This window comes from Perissodus microlepis, chromosome 12 (genome assembly GCF_051167445.1).
Source record: "Perissodus microlepis isolate ML-2025 ecotype Zambia chromosome 12, ASM5116744v1, whole genome shotgun sequence".
NCBI lineage: Eukaryota > Metazoa > Chordata > Actinopteri > Cichliformes > Cichlidae > Perissodus > Perissodus microlepis.
Window position 1 is genome coordinate 30,815,354 of NC_140472.1, and position 16,682 is coordinate 30,832,035.

General features: G+C 39.0%; 3 protein-coding genes across 14 annotated transcripts in view; 2 read left to right on the plus strand and 1 right to left on the minus strand.

The window, feature by feature from the left end:
* Positions 1 to 698: 698 nt before the first annotated feature.
* LOC146376615 (nuclear factor 7, brain-like) lies at positions 699 to 3,363 on the plus strand. Its single transcript, XM_084947328.1, has one exon. It carries the CDS (start codon positions 1,024 to 1,026, stop codon positions 2,449 to 2,451), a length of 1,428 nt encoding a protein of 475 aa, XP_084803454.1. The 5' UTR covers positions 699 to 1,023; the 3' UTR covers positions 2,452 to 3,363.
* A 1,361-nt stretch (positions 3,364 to 4,724) lies between these two features.
* LOC146376616 (nuclear factor 7, brain-like) lies at positions 4,725 to 7,564 on the plus strand. Its single transcript, XM_084946530.1, has one exon. It carries the CDS (start codon positions 5,044 to 5,046, stop codon positions 6,490 to 6,492), a length of 1,449 nt encoding a protein of 482 aa, XP_084802656.1. The 5' UTR covers positions 4,725 to 5,043; the 3' UTR covers positions 6,493 to 7,564.
* A 1,354-nt stretch (positions 7,565 to 8,918) lies between these two features.
* The window catches only part of LOC146376617 (calcium/calmodulin-dependent protein kinase type II subunit beta-like), an 81,868-nt gene continuing 74,104 nt past the window's right edge, over positions 8,919 to 16,682 (minus strand). For 11 of the 12 annotated variants that reach the window (XM_084946524.1, XM_084946522.1, XM_084946527.1 and 8 more), the window contains 4 exons: positions 15,825 to 15,900; positions 15,641 to 15,735; positions 15,120 to 15,353; positions 8,919 to 13,809 (listed from right to left, as the gene is read on the minus strand). In XM_084946524.1, coding sequence (XP_084802650.1) covers positions 15,121 to 15,353; positions 15,641 to 15,735; positions 15,825 to 15,900 — 404 coding nt within the window. In that variant the 3' untranslated portion in view covers positions 8,919 to 13,809; position 15,120. Of the gene's footprint in view, positions 13,810 to 15,119; positions 15,354 to 15,640; positions 15,736 to 15,824; positions 15,901 to 16,501; positions 16,679 to 16,682 lie in introns of all 12 variants that reach the window. The other variant, XM_084946529.1, reaches the window with a different exon arrangement.

Here is a 16,682-nt window from a genome sequence, read left to right on the forward strand (position 1 = left end):
TTGTTATGCGTTTGGAGATTTAAAGTCAGTAAGATTATTAAGAGAGCAAGAAAGTAGATTATTAATTAAAAACTAATAAAACTTTTTTTTATCCTCTTTGCAGACTGAATCTTGTTTTTCAGTCCTGAGCACAGACCTGCTGACATGTTGGAGAAGCAAACAAAGTATTTGTTTAGTCAGTCTGCCCTGAACCATAGTCTTTGTGACACTTTTTATACTTTATTCATATTTTTAAAATTGGTTTATGTAACCAGATAAGGGGCAGAAAAGTGATGATGGTACTAAGGGTCTGTACCATAGCTTCTTCCTTTGACTATAAACATCACAGCAGTTATTCTAACATTTTGCTGAGGTATAACAAGGCACAGCACTAAAATGAATGTGCATCAATACAAACTCACCAGAGCAGTTTGGTTCATGCTAAATGTCTGAACTCAACTCTGCTTCAAAGTTAGTGAATTCTCACTCTAACAACACATTAGACTCATTAGTTTCAATTATGTACATTTTTATAAACGTATCTAGCATGACTCATTTCATCACAGCAGCACACAGAGGACAAAAGACACCGGCCCTGGTTCCTGTCACAGCTGGGATTTCATCCTGCTTTCATCCTGACGGGCTGTCGTAGTCTAATCACAACATAGCATAGCTGAATTCTTATATAATAAATCATCTTCAGTTTCTTCTCCTTATTGAAATATCTGTTTAGTTTTTCTAAAAAAAACACTTAGAGAAGTCAACGATTTTTCAATTTTCACTCGTGTTTTTTGTGAAGCACAACCTGGAAACTATCTGAATTACTGTGACAGCGCCCTCTAGCGAATACAAATATTATATGCACATTTCAGTTTACCACGTCACTGTGATTCGTGAAAATGAAAGTAAATTTCGACACTTTTAAACTGAGCTGAGACGCCATTACAGGGAGTCAGATCTCTGCTAAGAACACACGTTTGGAGGATTTTTATGAGAAAGTTCAAGAGACACTAATTTGGTGAGTTAAAAATACTTAAAGATCAAATGGCTGAGAAAGTCAGACTTTTGGAAAATTTCCTGAGCTGCCACGTGTGCTCAGAGACTTTCAGAGATCCTGTGTCTCTGAGCTGCAACCACAGCTTCTGTTCAAGCTGCCTGCAGAAATTCTGGGAACAAACTAAAAACAAAAACTGTCCCATTTGTAAAAGGAAATCTTCAAAGGATCAAACATCGATAAATTTTTCTCTCAAAGAACTTGCTGACTCCTTTGCTAAGAGACACAGTGAGAGCTCACCTGAGACAGAAAAAGAAAAGGAGGAAGAGAAGGAGGAGGTGGTGTGTGATAAACATCCAGACGTCCCTTACTGGTACTGTGAGGATGAAGACAGAGCTGTGTGTCCTGTGTGTGAGTTTTCTCTCCACCAGAGTCACAAAGTGGTTCCTGTAGAAGAAGCAGTCAGTGACCTGAAGGAGCAGCTGAAATCTGACTTAAAGTCTCTGCAGGACAAGAGGAACAAATACAAACAAGTGGAGGAAACATACAATGAAATGAGGGAACACATGAAGAAGCAGCTGTTGTCCACAGAGAGGCAGATCAGAGCAGAGTTCAACAAGCTCCAGCAGTTCCTGAAAGAGGAAGAGGAGTCCAGACTGTCAGCTCTGAGAGAGGAAGAGGAGCAGAAGGGGAGGACTATCAGCAGAGAGATGAAGATGATTGAGGAGCAGATCTCGTCTCTGTCAGACAGCATCTCTGCTGTTGAAGAAGAGCTGCAGAAACACAGCGTGCCATTCCTCAGCAGTTATAAAGACACTCAGAGCAGAGCCAGAGCCCAGAGCTCAGTGTCAGATCCACAGCTGGTCTCAGGAGCACTGATAGATGTGGCCAAACACCTGGGTAACCTGTCCTTCAGAGTGTGGGAGAAGATGAAGGAGAAGGTCCACTTCAGTCCTGTCATTCTGGACCCAAACACTGCAAACCCCCGTCTCTATCTGTCTGATGATCTGACCAGTGTGAGACGTGGAGACACAAAGCAGCAGCTTCCTAATAATCCAGAGAGAAACACTTATAGTGCCACTGTTTTTGGCTCTGAGGTTTTCAGTTCAGGGAAACACAGCTGGGAGGTGGAGGTGGGAGACCATCCTTTGTGGATTGTGGGTTTAGCTAAAGAGTCTGTTGAAAGGAAGGGAGAGTGTTCTTGTTCACCAAAATATGGAATCTGGTGTTTATTGCATCGCAGTGGAAAATACACTAATGGTGTTGGTCAGACTGTGACAGTGAAGAAGAGTCTCCAGAGGATCAGAGTCCAGCTGGACTATGACAGGGGGGAGGTGTCCTTCTATGACCCTGAAGACATGACTCACATCTGCACTCACAGAGACACTTTCACTGAGAAACTCTTCCCATATTTCGGTGTTGGAAATGTTGGAGACGCCAAAACCTCTGATATCAAAATCTGTCAGATTGAGATTTGATTGTAAAGCAAGTCTTTATTTTCACCGTTTTGTTTTTTTTATGTTGTTGTTTGTTTCTATGTTTGTTTTTTAAGTCCAGCAGCAGCTTAATTTTAGTGAAATTATTAATAAAATTGTTTAACTTCATTCTCAGGTTTTATTTTATTTTGTTGAATTAATGAAACTATTAGCAATTCAATGAAACCAAAGGAACTTTTTCTTGTGAAAATCTGACCCACTCGAGTTTCTGTAAGAAATTTTTGCTTTTAATATTCTTGTTTCTTTTAAATTAATATTTTCACAATATTTCTCATGTTGTTTATGTACATATTTTATTAATTTTAAAATCTAAATGATGATGATTTCTTTGCTTTTCAAAGTTGTTGAGTGTGAACAGTAAACTGTGACACTTCTTAAAAGAAGGATTAATGATTAAACTTGTGTCACATCAGCAAGAGTCAACTTTACAACTACAAGATCTTAATTTTCCTGATTGTCAGCATCTTGTTTTCAGTTAAATAACATTTTATAGTAACATGTCTACTTTAAAGTTTTCCAAATTCAAAGAAACGACTTCTAAGTTCTGAAACGGTCTCATCAGTGTAACTAAGATTGATTGGATTAAAAATCGTCTTTCTTTTGTTATTTTTAACTTTAATCAGCAGCAGACGTCGCTTAACGTTTGAATGATTTCTGGATCTTCTGATGATTTATAATCAGGTTTTAAATTTGATTTTGAAACTTCAATGTTATTCTTTAACTGGTTTCTTTGATTATTGAAAATCACAAAATGTGTCTGTGAAGTGAAATAAATCAAATTCAGTGATTCTGTTGTTGTTGTTGTTTGACTGTAAATCAGCTTTTTAGACACATTCAGTCATTAGTTTAGTTTTATTTAACATGGAAACTCACTTTCAGTGTTCTTTTTATATTTAACTGACTCCTTAGAATAAAAGATTATTTGCTTCTGTTGGTTTGTAAATAATCTTGTTGTGCTGAAGCTGTTTTCTTGAAATAATCATTATCAGATTTTATAAAATTCAGTTTATTTTAAGCAACTACATTTAAAATTTTTATTTTTATTTTCAGACCTGCATTCACATTTAACCTCAGCTCTCTTAAACTGCATATCAGAGAAGACTTGTTCCGTTTGTTTTGATGGAGTCACTGATTCTCACTTTGGTCTGATCCTCAGTGTGAAAAATTACCAGGCAGAAATCAAATGTAATCATGGATAAAGTTCACATTCTCACACCTGATCTGCATCTTTATAAACTCTAACTTATGTTGTTTAACAGTAAATTTAAAGCTGCAGAGATGTTTGATGAAGGTCCAACTTTATAATATTGGTATTTATTTGTATATTATATTTACTCACAAGACAAAGTTCATATTTTTTTCTCTGGTAAAAATGTTTTTCCAACATTTTATTTCCACTTTCTCACATTTTTATTATATATGACTCATTACATGTTAGTTATGCCGTTACTCAATAAGTAAAGCAAAAACACTTTTCTCAGTTCATCGCTAAAAATACACAAAACATTTTTTCTTTAGTATTTCCATAAACTTTGGCTCTAAATACATTATTTGTTATGCGTTTGGAGATTTAAAGTCAGTAAGATTATTAAGAGAGCAAGAAAGTAGATTATTAATTAAAAACTAATAAAACTTTTTTTTATCCTCTTTGCAGACTGAATCTTGTTTTTCAGTCCTGAGCACAGACCTGCTGACATGTTGGAGAAGCAAACAAAGTATTTGTTTAGTCAGTCTGCCCTGAACCATAGTCTTTATGACACTTTTTATACTTTATTCATATTTTTAAAATTGGTTTATGTAACCAGATAAGGGGCAGAAAAGTGATGATGGTACTAAGGGTCTGTACCATAGCTTCTTCCTTTGACTATAAACATCACAGCAGTTATTCTAACATTTTGCTGAGGTATAACAAGGCACAGCACTAAAATGAATGTGCATCAATACAAACTCACCAGAGCAGTTTGGTTCATGCTAAATGTCTGAACTCAACTCTGCTTCAAAGTTAGTGAATTCTCACTCTAACAACACATTAGACTCATTAGTTTCAATTATGTACATTTTTATAAACGTATCTAGCATGACTCATTTCATCACAGCAGCACACAGAGGACAAAAGACACCGGCCCTGGTTCCTGTCACAGCTGGGATTTCATCCTGCTTTCATCCTGACGGGCTGTCGTAGTCTAATCACAACATAGCATAGCTGAATTCTTATATAATAAATCATCTTCAGTTTCTTCTCCTTATTGAAATATCTGTTTAGTTTTTCTAAAAAAAACACTTAGAGAAGTCAACGATTTTTCAATTTTCACTCGTGTTTTTTGTGAAGCACAACCTGGAAACTATCTGAATTACTGTGACAGCGCCCTCTAGCGAATACAAATATTATATGCACATTTCAGTTTACCACGTCACTGTGATTCGTGAAAATGAAAGTAAATTTCGACACTTTTAAACTGAGCTGAGACGCCATTACAGGGAGTCAGATCTCTGCTAAGAACACACGTTTGGAGGATTTTTATGAGAAAGTTCAAGAGACACTAATTTGGTGAGTTAAAAATACTTAAAGATCAAATGGCTGAGAAAGTCAGACTTTTGGAAAATTTCCTGAGCTGCCACGTGTGCTCAGAGACTTTCAGAGATCCTGTGTCTCTGAGCTGCAACCACAGCTTCTGTTCAAGCTGCCTGCAGAAATTCTGGGAACAAACTAAAAACAAAAACTGTCCCATTTGTAAAAGGAAATCTTCAAAGGATCAAACATCGATAAATTTTTCTCTCAAAGAACTTGCTGACTCCTTTGCTAAGAGACACAGTGAGAGCTCACCTGAGACAGAAAAAGAAAAGGAGGAAGAGAAGGAGGAGGTGGTGTGTGATAAACATCCAGACGTCCCTTACTGGTACTGTGAGGATGAAGACAGAGCTGTGTGTCCTGTGTGTGAGTTTTCTCTCCACCAGAGTCACAAAGTGGTTCCTGTAGAAGAAGCAGTCAGTGACCTGAAGGAGCAGCTGAAATCTGACTTAAAGTCTCTGCAGGACAAGAGGAACAAATACAAACAAGTGGAGGAAACATACAATGAAATGAGGGAACACATGAAGAAGCAGCTGTTGTCCACAGAGAGGCAGATCAGAGCAGAGTTCAACAAGCTCCAGCAGTTCCTGAAAGAGGAAGAGGAGTCCAGACTGGCAGCTCTGAGGGAGGAAGAGGAGCAGAAGGGGAGGACTATCAGCAGAGAGATGAAGATGATTGAGGAGCAGATCTCGTCTCTGTCAGACAGCATCTCTGCTGTTGAAGAAGAGCTGCAGAAACACAGCGTGCCATTCCTCAGCAGTTATAAAGACACTCAGAGCAGAGCCCAGAGCTCAGTGGCAGATCCACAGCTGGTCTCAGGAGCACTGATAGATGTGGCCAAACACCTGGGCAACCTGTCCTTCAGAGTGTGGGAGAAGATGAAGGAGAAGGTCCACTTCAGTCCTGTCATTCTGGACCCAAACACTGCAAACTGCTGTCTCTATCTGTCTGATGATCTGACCAGTGTGAGACAAGGAGACACAAAGCAGCAGCTTCCTGATAATCCAGAGAGAAACACTAAGTATGCCACTGTTTTTGGCTCTGAAGGTTTCAGCTCAGGGAAACACAGCTGGGAGGTGGAGGTGGGAGACCATCCTTACTGGATTGTGGGTTTAGTTAAAGAGTCAGTTGACAGGAAGGGAGAGCTTTTTGTTTCACCAGAATTTGGAATCTGGTGTTTAAATCATTGCAGTGGAAAATACACTAATTGTGTTGGTCAGACTGTGACAGTGAAGAAGAGTCTCCAGAGGATCAGAGTCCAGCTGGACTATGACGGGGGGGAGGTGTCCTTCTATGACCCTGAAGACATGACTCACATCTACACTCACAGAGACACTTTCACAGAGAAACTCTTCCCATTTTTCAGTATTGGAAAGGCAGGAGACGCCAAAACGTCTGATATCAAAATCTGTCAGACTGAGATTTCTCTGAAAACTGCAACGAGGTCTCTGTGAACTTTTCTTCTCTTGTCTCATCCTTTTAGTTACAGCTTGTTTTGTGGTTGTTTGTTTTTCAATTTAGGCAACTCCTGTTTTTATTTTTTATGTGAGAAATTGCAGAAAGAAAGATTAGTATCTGAAGCATTTTATACAATGTGATAAAAATCATTTTCAAAACACAGTAAAATTAAAGGATAAAAGTAATTTTTGCTTTGTTTTCTTGCAAATTCAGTTTGAAGGTCCTTAAAACTTTATATTTATTTCTTCTTTTTTTGGTTGATTTTTTCCTTTTTTGACAAATATATAGCAGTTTCAAGTCACTGGGTGTTCATGAAACAGTTTTTAAACATTTAAACAGTGCGAAGTTGAACATACTTCCATGTGTCAGACATTGATGAACAAGCACTGATAAATGTTACTTTCCTTTCCTTCATCAGTTATTTAGATCCATATCAGCTAATAACAGCATCGTGACAATTTGTGTTTTAATGGTTTCAAAATGATAAATAGACTTGACTTAAATAATCATAATGTCTTCTTTTAATACTTAACTGTCAGTGACTCATTTAAGTGATTTGTTTCATTTAAATGTGTTTCTTATAGCATGTTCTCCATTATGTTGCAAAATAAACCAAACTGTGTACATTGGCGTAATAATTCAGCCATGTTTTTCTTTAAAATGTGTCATTGCAGAATAATGTTGACTGTCTGACATTTATTCAGTTGTATTCATACAAACTAAAGCTCATTCTTTGTTTTTTAGATTGTTCCTAAGTTCTGTATAAATTGCTTTGTCAGATACAGACACTGTTTTCTTTGCTACTGACTGACCCGAAACATTTATTTCATAATTGTTGAACATTTGTACAGTTGGAGCTGCTGTTTGTTCCAGTGTGTTTCTGTGAACTCTCACTTCATATTCCAGATCACATCAGCACATTCAGCATTTGGTCTCGTTAACTGTGGATTTCCTGTTTTTCACCTGTAGAGCAAATATGATGAAAATGTTGGAAACACGAGTTCACTGATTTCCTGGATTATTTCCTGTTAATAAAAATATCAAAGTCTGGCTGCGTTTTGATTTGTGTATAAAAATCGAAGGAAATTTGATCTCTTAATTTTTATTGTTTAATTCTTACTGTATTCAAACTGTCCTTTTATTGGTAACACATTAACACATCTTGTTGAAGTTAGAGAAACACGTGCATCACCTAAGAGAATAAAGCAAAAATCAGAAGAATCAGAGAACTTAAGGATTAATATTATTATACAGAAGAAATCCAAAGTGGCAATAAGAGACAAAGCGGAAAGTAAGAGGAGGAAACTTCATGTAGTTTATGTGTAGGGCTGCACAAAAAACCTGTGTTTATTATTTAATCGTTGATAATTCAAACAGAATGATGATTTATTAGAGGCATCAGTGCCATTTTAGTCCCCACTGTGCAGCCCTGATTTGTTGGTCAGACTGTGACAGTGAAGAAGAGTCTCCAGAGGATCAGAGTCCAGCTGAACTATGACAGGGGGGAGGTGTCCTTCTATGACCCTGAAGACATGACTCACATCTGCACTCACAGAGACACTTTCACTGAGATACGTGTAATATTGGAAAAGCAGGAGATGCCAAAACAACTGATAATAACATGTTTTAGACTTTTAGAACTTTTCATTGTAGTTCAGTGAGATCTTAGTGAATTTCTTTCCTTTGGTTTATTTTAAATTTTTGTGTAAATTATTGTGAATGTATTTGTTTCATCTTTCAATCTTTGATCAATTCCATCAACTTCTTTCTATGTGAGAAAACACTAAAATATCTCTTGGAGTAAATGAAATGCACAACATGAACTGCTGATGACTGAAACACAGAACAGTCATGTGTTCATTTCTTGTCATTTAAGGTCAAGAGCCGTCACTACAGGCCTGCAGGCAGAAATCTGAGAAGCCTGATCTGAAACTTTTCTGTTAGTCACTGTGATTTGGAGCGACTAAAACTGATCAAAAACCATTTAAATAACAATTTGACTAGTTCATCTTTTGGTTGTTTCTGTGGCTGAAACACTAGAAATAATGTTTTTTCTCCTTTTTTTGGACACCTGCTGTATTTGAAAGCAATTTGAGTCTTTTTAATTATTATTGTTGCATGGAGGATTTACAAAACTCACTGAAGATGTTATAATGAAAACACTGAACATTTTGAGTCTCACTGAAAACCTCATCAGGCAAGTCTTGATACAAATACTGAAGGTGAGAACATTTCCTCTGTATTTTTATTTGATACTAATTAGTCTTATTAACTGTGGAGTTCAAGTTTTTCTCCTGATGAACAAATATTGTGAAAATATCAGAAAAACAAGTTCATTAATCTCCTGTTTTTTTCTGTCAGTTAAATATATCAAAGCCTGTCTGCAGTCTGATGTGTCTGTAAACACAGAAGGACGCTGAACTTTCTATTTAAACTGTCATTTTATTGATAACACCTTAACACATTTTATTGAAGTTAGAGAAACACGTGAAGCACGTAAGAGAACAGAGCAATAATCAGAAGAATCAGAGAACTAGAGGATTAATATTATTATACAGAAGAAACCCAAAGTGACAAAAAGAGACAAAGGGGAAAGTAGAAAGAGCCAACTGCAGAGAAATGATGGAACAAGGTTGGAAACAGAGAGAGTGGGGAAAGAGTGAAAGACACCCTATGAAGAGAAGCCGGCTCAGTGTTGTCAGTGCAGCTCAGTCAGTGACTGTAAAAAGAAGATGGCAGAAGTTCAGAGTGGCTCCAGCTCATCTCAGTGATGCTTCATCTGACTAAATAACAGGAAGGCAGCAGAGCTCACAGTGGCCTCAAGAGGAGGACACTTCATGTAGTTTATATGCAGGGCTGCACAATGAATCACTGTTCCTTATTTCACCTTTGATAATTCATACAGATGATGATTTATTAGAGGCATCAGTGTCATTTCAGTCCTAACTGTGCAGCTCTGATCAATAATCTGAATGGAAGCTGGTTCTTCTTCTACACTGATGAACTGCCGATGTCTCTGACTGGATTGTCTGTTTGATCTAAAGTTATTCTGCAGCTACATTAGAAGCATCAAGCTGCCTCAGTGTGTGTTTGTGCTTTATTTTGTGTGACAGCGCCCCCTGCTGGAGCATCTTTACTCTTTGAAGCAGCAGTGACTCTTGGTGCTGACGGTCACTCAGCTATGTACAAAAGGCAGCCAGTCTGCACTGGCAACACAGAGCCCCATAGAGAAGCATGCCAAATAATCATCATCACATCATCATCATAACTGTCAACTTCCTCATAATCATCCTCAGTGCTATAATCTATATATAATATTCCTTATCATTATAATCATCTTCATTATATCATCTGGAGACAAAAATAGTTATATGCACTTAAAAAGCTGAGAAAATAGAGAGAGAAAGGTCGAGTATACCAGCATTCAGTAGAAAATGAACCCAAATAAAAAGAAAAACACCAAAAAACAAGTAAAAACAAGTGTCCCGTTGACTGTCATGCAAAGAAAAAAAGGCCAGCTACTCTGCTTGTTAGTTGCAGTTGTGTAATACTGTGAACTCCCTCATTTTAAATATGTGAATCTCATCATGATTTTAAAGTTTAGAAACACACAAAGAAGAACAGAAGAACGACACCTTTGTACTGTACATGCTGCTTTTTCTTCTTTTTCTGGAGGGGGGGTCATGTTAGCACGGTCACGCACATATGTGTGGTCAACCTTTGAGTATTAGAACAGGCTGAACTAGACATGAACATCATTACTAGATGAGACACAAGTATGATACAACATTACTGTTGTTTACTGCAGGAAAAAAAACAAAACGTTAATCTGACAAAATCTTCACCATCTTATCAAAAAGGCGAAGTGTTGGGTGGGACAGTTCACACAAAATACAGTCCTGTATCATATGAATTTCAAAGCAAACATGTATCCCACTCTGTAAAAGTGGTAATGACATTAAGTAGAAGGAAAAAATGGACAACATAAAACAGCAAAAAATGTAAATCTGCAGAAGAAAAACAGCAGAAAAAGCAAAAGTCATTTCCACCATGTTGGTCGTTACACAAAAACACATGCAGAATGCAGATTGGGTGTACTATCCATTTAAAAGCAGTCATGTTTATACATGAAGCATCGTCTCTTTAAACAACTGCAGACAGCACTTGCACAAGTGCATGATTTGTACAATAGGAAAAGAAAAAAAAGCACAGTAAAAATGTCGACTACAATAAATAAATAAATATTCAAAATAAATTAAAACCTGAGGACTGTTCACCAAGACGACTGAGCGGTCTTTTTCTATCTTGGTCTGACCAATAGGGGCGAGACAAATGTGAAGGCAGCCAATGGTGGATGAGCAAAGTAAAGTGGAGCTGATGAAAAGTCAAACCTCCACAAAATCAGTTTTCAGTGCTGCAAAGTCCATCCGTTCAGTCCTGCCACCTCTGGCACAAGCACTTTATATCATAAAAAGCTGATAACACTTTACTGTAACACAAACAAACCAAAATAACAGAGTAAAAGCATGAAAAAAAAACACATGAAAGAAAGCAGATGAAAACAGAGTCCTGGGCTGAAGGCAGGGGACTGATGTGTCCTCCGAAAAATAAAGCCTTCTCATTTCATCATCCACACTGCACACACTTCCAAAATATCCTCCCAGGCTTGTAAAGAATACACACTGAAAGCAACCAATGTACATGCGTGCAGACACTCTCACATAAATATTGCACCTGTGGCAAAAGACTAGCAAAATGCACACGCCCAGCCAAACGCAGCCTTCATTCTTCATCGCTGATATGGGCGTTACGCGCCTGTAATCTGCGTGTGCTTCGTTTAGACAAAGCTGCAGCACCAGCTTGCTGTGCTGTGGCTCTGGAAGTGAGAAAGCTCAAACATCTACCGGGATCCTTTCTTCAATGTGCTGACTGCTTTTGTCATTTTGAGTGGGGAAAAAAGGACCTGCTGTTTTTCACCGAGATTTTTGGAACTTAAAAATACCTCACACGTTCAGAAAAGACCACAGAGCTCTGGTATTCAGCTGTCGCCTAGCAAACAGCAGGACTCGCCCAACATCCCATCTCTCCACCAAACACCTTTTTTGCACTACTAACCAGAAAATAAAACCATCTCCAGGTGGGGTGAAGGCTGAACCAGCATTCACAGAGATTGGTGAGAGAAGCAAGGTTTAGGAAACAGCACGTCAAAGCAACCCTGACCAGACTATTTCAGAACAAATTATCTGTACGCTATAATAATATTCTGCATATCTGATTCATTATTGGTTATAACAAAATACATTCACCTTCACAAGATGGTCACTATAAGATGAAATACATATATCTGATATCGTTTAATAAATTGTGGTCCTTTCTAACCTGATTGAAAGTCTTGAAATCCATTAATAATTTAAATTTAGTACAGCACTTTGTTCCAATTCACATAGAGTTGCTTGGCGTGAGTTATTCTCCTGAAACTCTACAAGCGTTTCTTCAACGCTGTAAAGTTTCAGTCGCAGGAACATTATTCTTATTTGTCATGCAGCAAATTAATATTTTTTTGATTTTGGAGCTTTTGGGACAAGCATCTGGCCTCATTTAAACAGTTTAGTTTGTTTCAATAGGAGTCGTGTGGTGGTATTTCCATAGTCAGTGTCTTTCATCAGTTACTTCTAGCTTTCACAAGTTAAAAATAGCTGTTTTTGTCAAGGGAGTGCTGTGGTTTTGTATTCGATGGAGCTGTCTGACATGTAAGGTTCAAGCTTGGAAAAGGTTTGAAAATATTCTAAATTATAATAGAAACTTTAATTTCTTTTAACTGGGTTTTGCTGTTAATCGAGCCCAGTACAATACAGCCTCTATAAAAGTACTCCTCCCTGCTTCACCAAGCTAGTCGCCTGCTGACCTCGATCTAGTGTAAGTAATATACTGAATGTGAATAAATGCCTCATATAATTCACCTGAAAGAAGCCAATTTATCCCATCAAAAGAAATTATTTATAACAACCTAAGAGGCAACAGGCACTATGATGTACTCAGCTTCAGTTACTTTATAACCATTCCTAATCATCTGTGTTTTTTCAAATACCAGCAAAGAATAGCCTTCATTGGAGCAGAGTTTTCACCGTGACACATTTTTCTTACAACAGCTTGATACATCACTCTAGAATCAAGCATCCTGGTCACAGAGACAAACGTATTCCCCTCTTCATATGCATGTTCTTGTGACTGCTTTGCTTTATACCCTTCAGCTCAGACATTTAGAGATCAGGGCGTCACCGGTGTTGGAAAGTAGCACTCCTGCTGCATGCTGTTTGCTTTGATTTGAAGCCCAGTTAAGCGAACCTGTTCTCCTGTCTTTTACTTTGCAGCAAGGGAGAAACGACAAGTTCCTCCAACTGTACCGACTTATCGTGACTGGACTAACATGCACTTACTCAGCACACCCATACACACACTTCAGGGCTCGATCTCTACATGGACGCCCATCAGACGCACCCCTCCCAAAAAAAAAAGAACAAAAAAAAAAAAATACAATTAAAATAAAATTAAAAAAATAAAACTGCAAACGCACAATCAAAAACATGTTAACCATGAGTTTGGGCACACTGTTATAGCTAACATACAAGAAGCAAATTACAAAAACTGCCAATATCATTTTCCACTTAATAGCCACAATAAAAAACAGCCACTGTAAATATGGGGCAGGGGGACATGCTTCCTTAAAAAGATAGAGAAAAAAAAAAGATTTTCTTTAACTCTAAAAACCACTGGCATCAAGAATTCTGAATTATACAAATTACATATACAATTGCAAATGTGTAATAATAATTATAATAATAATCATAATAATAGAGTAATGATAATAGATTTTACTTAAAACTTTACATACTGTATTTCCAGTGCAGTGTTTATGTCACACAAGTGTGGATTCACAGGAGGACAAGAGGGTTGGTGTCACAAAAGACCACAGGAAGGAATCACACTCAGTGCTGAAAAACACCCCCACCCCTATCAAACACCCAGCGTGCCGGAGGGAAGAAGAGGAAGTCGTGGGGGATGAAGGACGCTGCTGCTGTTCGACGGTTGTCAGAAGGTGCGGTAGGACAGGTGACAAACAGGGGGCAGTAGTAGTAAAAGAAGAGACGCATGCTGGGAGGGGGTTGAGGCCGGGCGTCCAGTTTGTTGTTGGAGGACAAAGAGCTCCCAGAGCACTACTGGACGTGTTCTTTCACCCCTTCCTCATCCTCCTCCTCTGCCTCCTCCTCTCTCCAGCAGAGCACTCCTGACAGACGAAACTACAGCACTTAACCCTGAGAAGGAAAAACAACAACAAAAAAACCCCTGAACATTAAATAATTACACAAATCAAAGTGTCACACACATACATAATTTAAAAAATGGCTTTAAAACACTGGTAAATGGGTTTAGTGGATTCATAACAACTGTTAGTTGAATCGAGCTGGAATATTTTCCTCAGCTGTTTCTCACATGTAGCACACAACAGGAAATAGCCACTTCTGATGCATCTGCCCTGAATAATATATAGATATAGCACGTAGGAGGCAGCACACACGATGCCCACGTGCTATCAGTGAATGCACCAGCCTGTTACTACTATTGCCACATTGATCCAATCGAACATCACACTTTGTTCCAGGAAGCTGTGCGGTTGAAAGGCGACTAACAAGCATGCAAATCTTGCAGTTTCGACACAAGAATGTTTATAAATTTTAGGAGAATCAGGTTGGAATATTTTGTCCTTTCTCACATAATGTGTAGCCCACAGCAGGAAATAGCCTGCTTCGGATGTGTTCACACTAATGAAAATACTCCAGAGAGGGAGCTGCCTGGACAGAGCGTGCAGAAAGCAGCACACATCACGCCACTGCACTTAGTTTGCACATCGGTAAATCTGACACAATGTGGATTCTCACATGCACCTCTCTTGACTAAGTTCTGGAAAACATCAGGGCTGGATTGTATGTGTCAAAATGACCTAGTACAGAGAGACAGCTCTCAGATATAACGTACAGACTATAAAAGCAGCTGATTATGCTTAGAATAGCCAAGCTGTTTACCCTTTCTACTATTAAACAGTATAAACAATCAAAGAGAACAAACCAAAATGCACCCAAGGATTAAAAAAAAATCAGTCTGGTTATATAAAGAGCTGTTCATAGCAAATTGATTAAGGGGCTTTTTCTTTATTTCCAGTTGAAATTATACAGAAGTGGGTGCTGATATCAATTCACTTTGGCATAACAGGTTCAGCATATAACAGGTGAGCAAAAAGCTCAGGAATGCTTTGAGTACTCAATACTTTTCTTCTGCTCTTGGCTCTGCATTATTTCAAAGAGAGTGTCAATGAGAGCTGTGAGCATCTACTGTTTAAACTTTACGTTTATGAGGGGCAGCCAATCACAAGGAATTTGGCTTAGAGTAAGAGAAACAGCTTGATTCAGAGCCCAGGAGGTGCACCAAGATGCAGTTTTTAAAAAAATCATTTTTTAACTTAAACTATCAATCATGCAAAGGTACACTGGTAAGGTCCAAGAAAATACACATGGAATTGGAAATGAGCATAACAGATCCTTCTGCTTTCAGCTTACTCAGTCCATACCTTACTGGAGTGGCGCAGCTGGTGCGCCTGAGCAGTGGAAGTGGATGTTCTGCCACTTGCTGTCTCTGCGATGCCAGACACGAGTCTCCTCTGACTGGCTGGACCGCGGCCGACCCTGGCCGTCAACAAACTGAGTCAGGCGGATGTAGGCGATGCAGGCTGCATCCTCGCCGATCAGGTGCACATGGGGGTTCAGGATGGTGGTGTGGATCGGCTTGCTGTTCTTAGCCAAAACTGAAAGGATGATGAGGACAACGTCATCAAATACGATGGCACAACTACAATAATGACAGGACCAGTGTTACTACTGATGATTCAATTTAGTTTTATCAATGGAAATTAATTCACAATACCAGGAAGCAGGAAAAAAGTAGGTAAACATACAAAAGCACATATTGTGTTACCAGTACACACTTATCCAAGTGTAAATGTAAGCACTGCCATGGAGTATTCGTCTATATTAATCTCGGTTTGTGGTTTAGGCAAATATGCTTTTCTTCAAATGTATCTATTAATCTTACGGTTCTCAAAGTAGAATCTGTGGAAATCCATTCCCTCTACCAGGTTGCCCAGGGCCTCCGGCTCAAATGAAGTCAGTCCAGGGTCGCAGATCTTACTGAAGAGCACACATGAGCGCATTTTAAAGACGCCAAACACTAACTTTAAACCACAGAAACTACATAGTACATACAAAAAGAGACTCACGCGTATGCCTCAAAGTCTCCGTTGTTGATGGCCTCTATCAGCTGTTCGGTTATCTTGATAATTTCTTGCTTGCGTGCTGCAGTGAACATGTACGAGAAAAAGTTATTCAGAGGCAAACACAAGAGCCATCAATGTTAGCTCATTTAACTTCAGTTCATTTAAACAGTTTTAACTCATTTAAACCAAACAGATGCTCAGGCAAAGGCAGTTAGCGCACCAGCTACGCTAGAAAAACTGAGAAAATAAATCAATGAGCAAAGTGTAGCAGCAGCAGGTTAATTCATACACGCCACAGAGACACATACAAGAGGCCGGGTGATCATGTGATCCTGGACACTGTCAAACACACCTTAATATGAGCACACACCAGGCTTCTCTTTATATCACCACAAACCGTGTCACCTATATATTTAAGGGCATAACAGTGAGTCAACACACACAGATTCCCTGTGCTGTTAGCGGTGCTCTCTGTGGCACAGCACACAGGAGGTTAATAAGGCTCAGAAGTAAAGTGCATCACATTAAACACAAAGTACTTCACTCCATATACACCTGTTCGCACAATCAGAACACAAACTACCAAACAGGCGCCCTGTGAAATCCTAACACGTCATTTGATAAGGGCTCCTGACTGGATACCATGCGCAGGGTTGGGGTTTGGCTCACTCAGTACTCACTCTGGGAGGAAGACAGGGGAGGGCTGGAGGGGGAGTGAGGGGGAGGTGGGGAAATGGTGTGTGCATGTGGAGGGGTAGGCCTGGCACTAGGTACCGGCGCCGGCGCAGCATCGACTTCGGGCGCAGGGGCCGCCGGCGCCCTGCGAACGCTGCTTACCAGGTCTGTGAGCCGAGACACTGA

Excerpts from the sequence above, each read along its gene's own strand:
- LOC146376615 (XM_084947328.1), top strand. The coding sequence starts at position 1,024 with ATGGCTGAGAAAGTCAGACTTTTGGAAAATTTCCTGAGCTGCCACGTG.
- LOC146376616 (XM_084946530.1), top strand. The coding sequence starts at position 5,044 with ATGGCTGAGAAAGTCAGACTTTTGGAAAATTTCCTGAGCTGCCACGTG.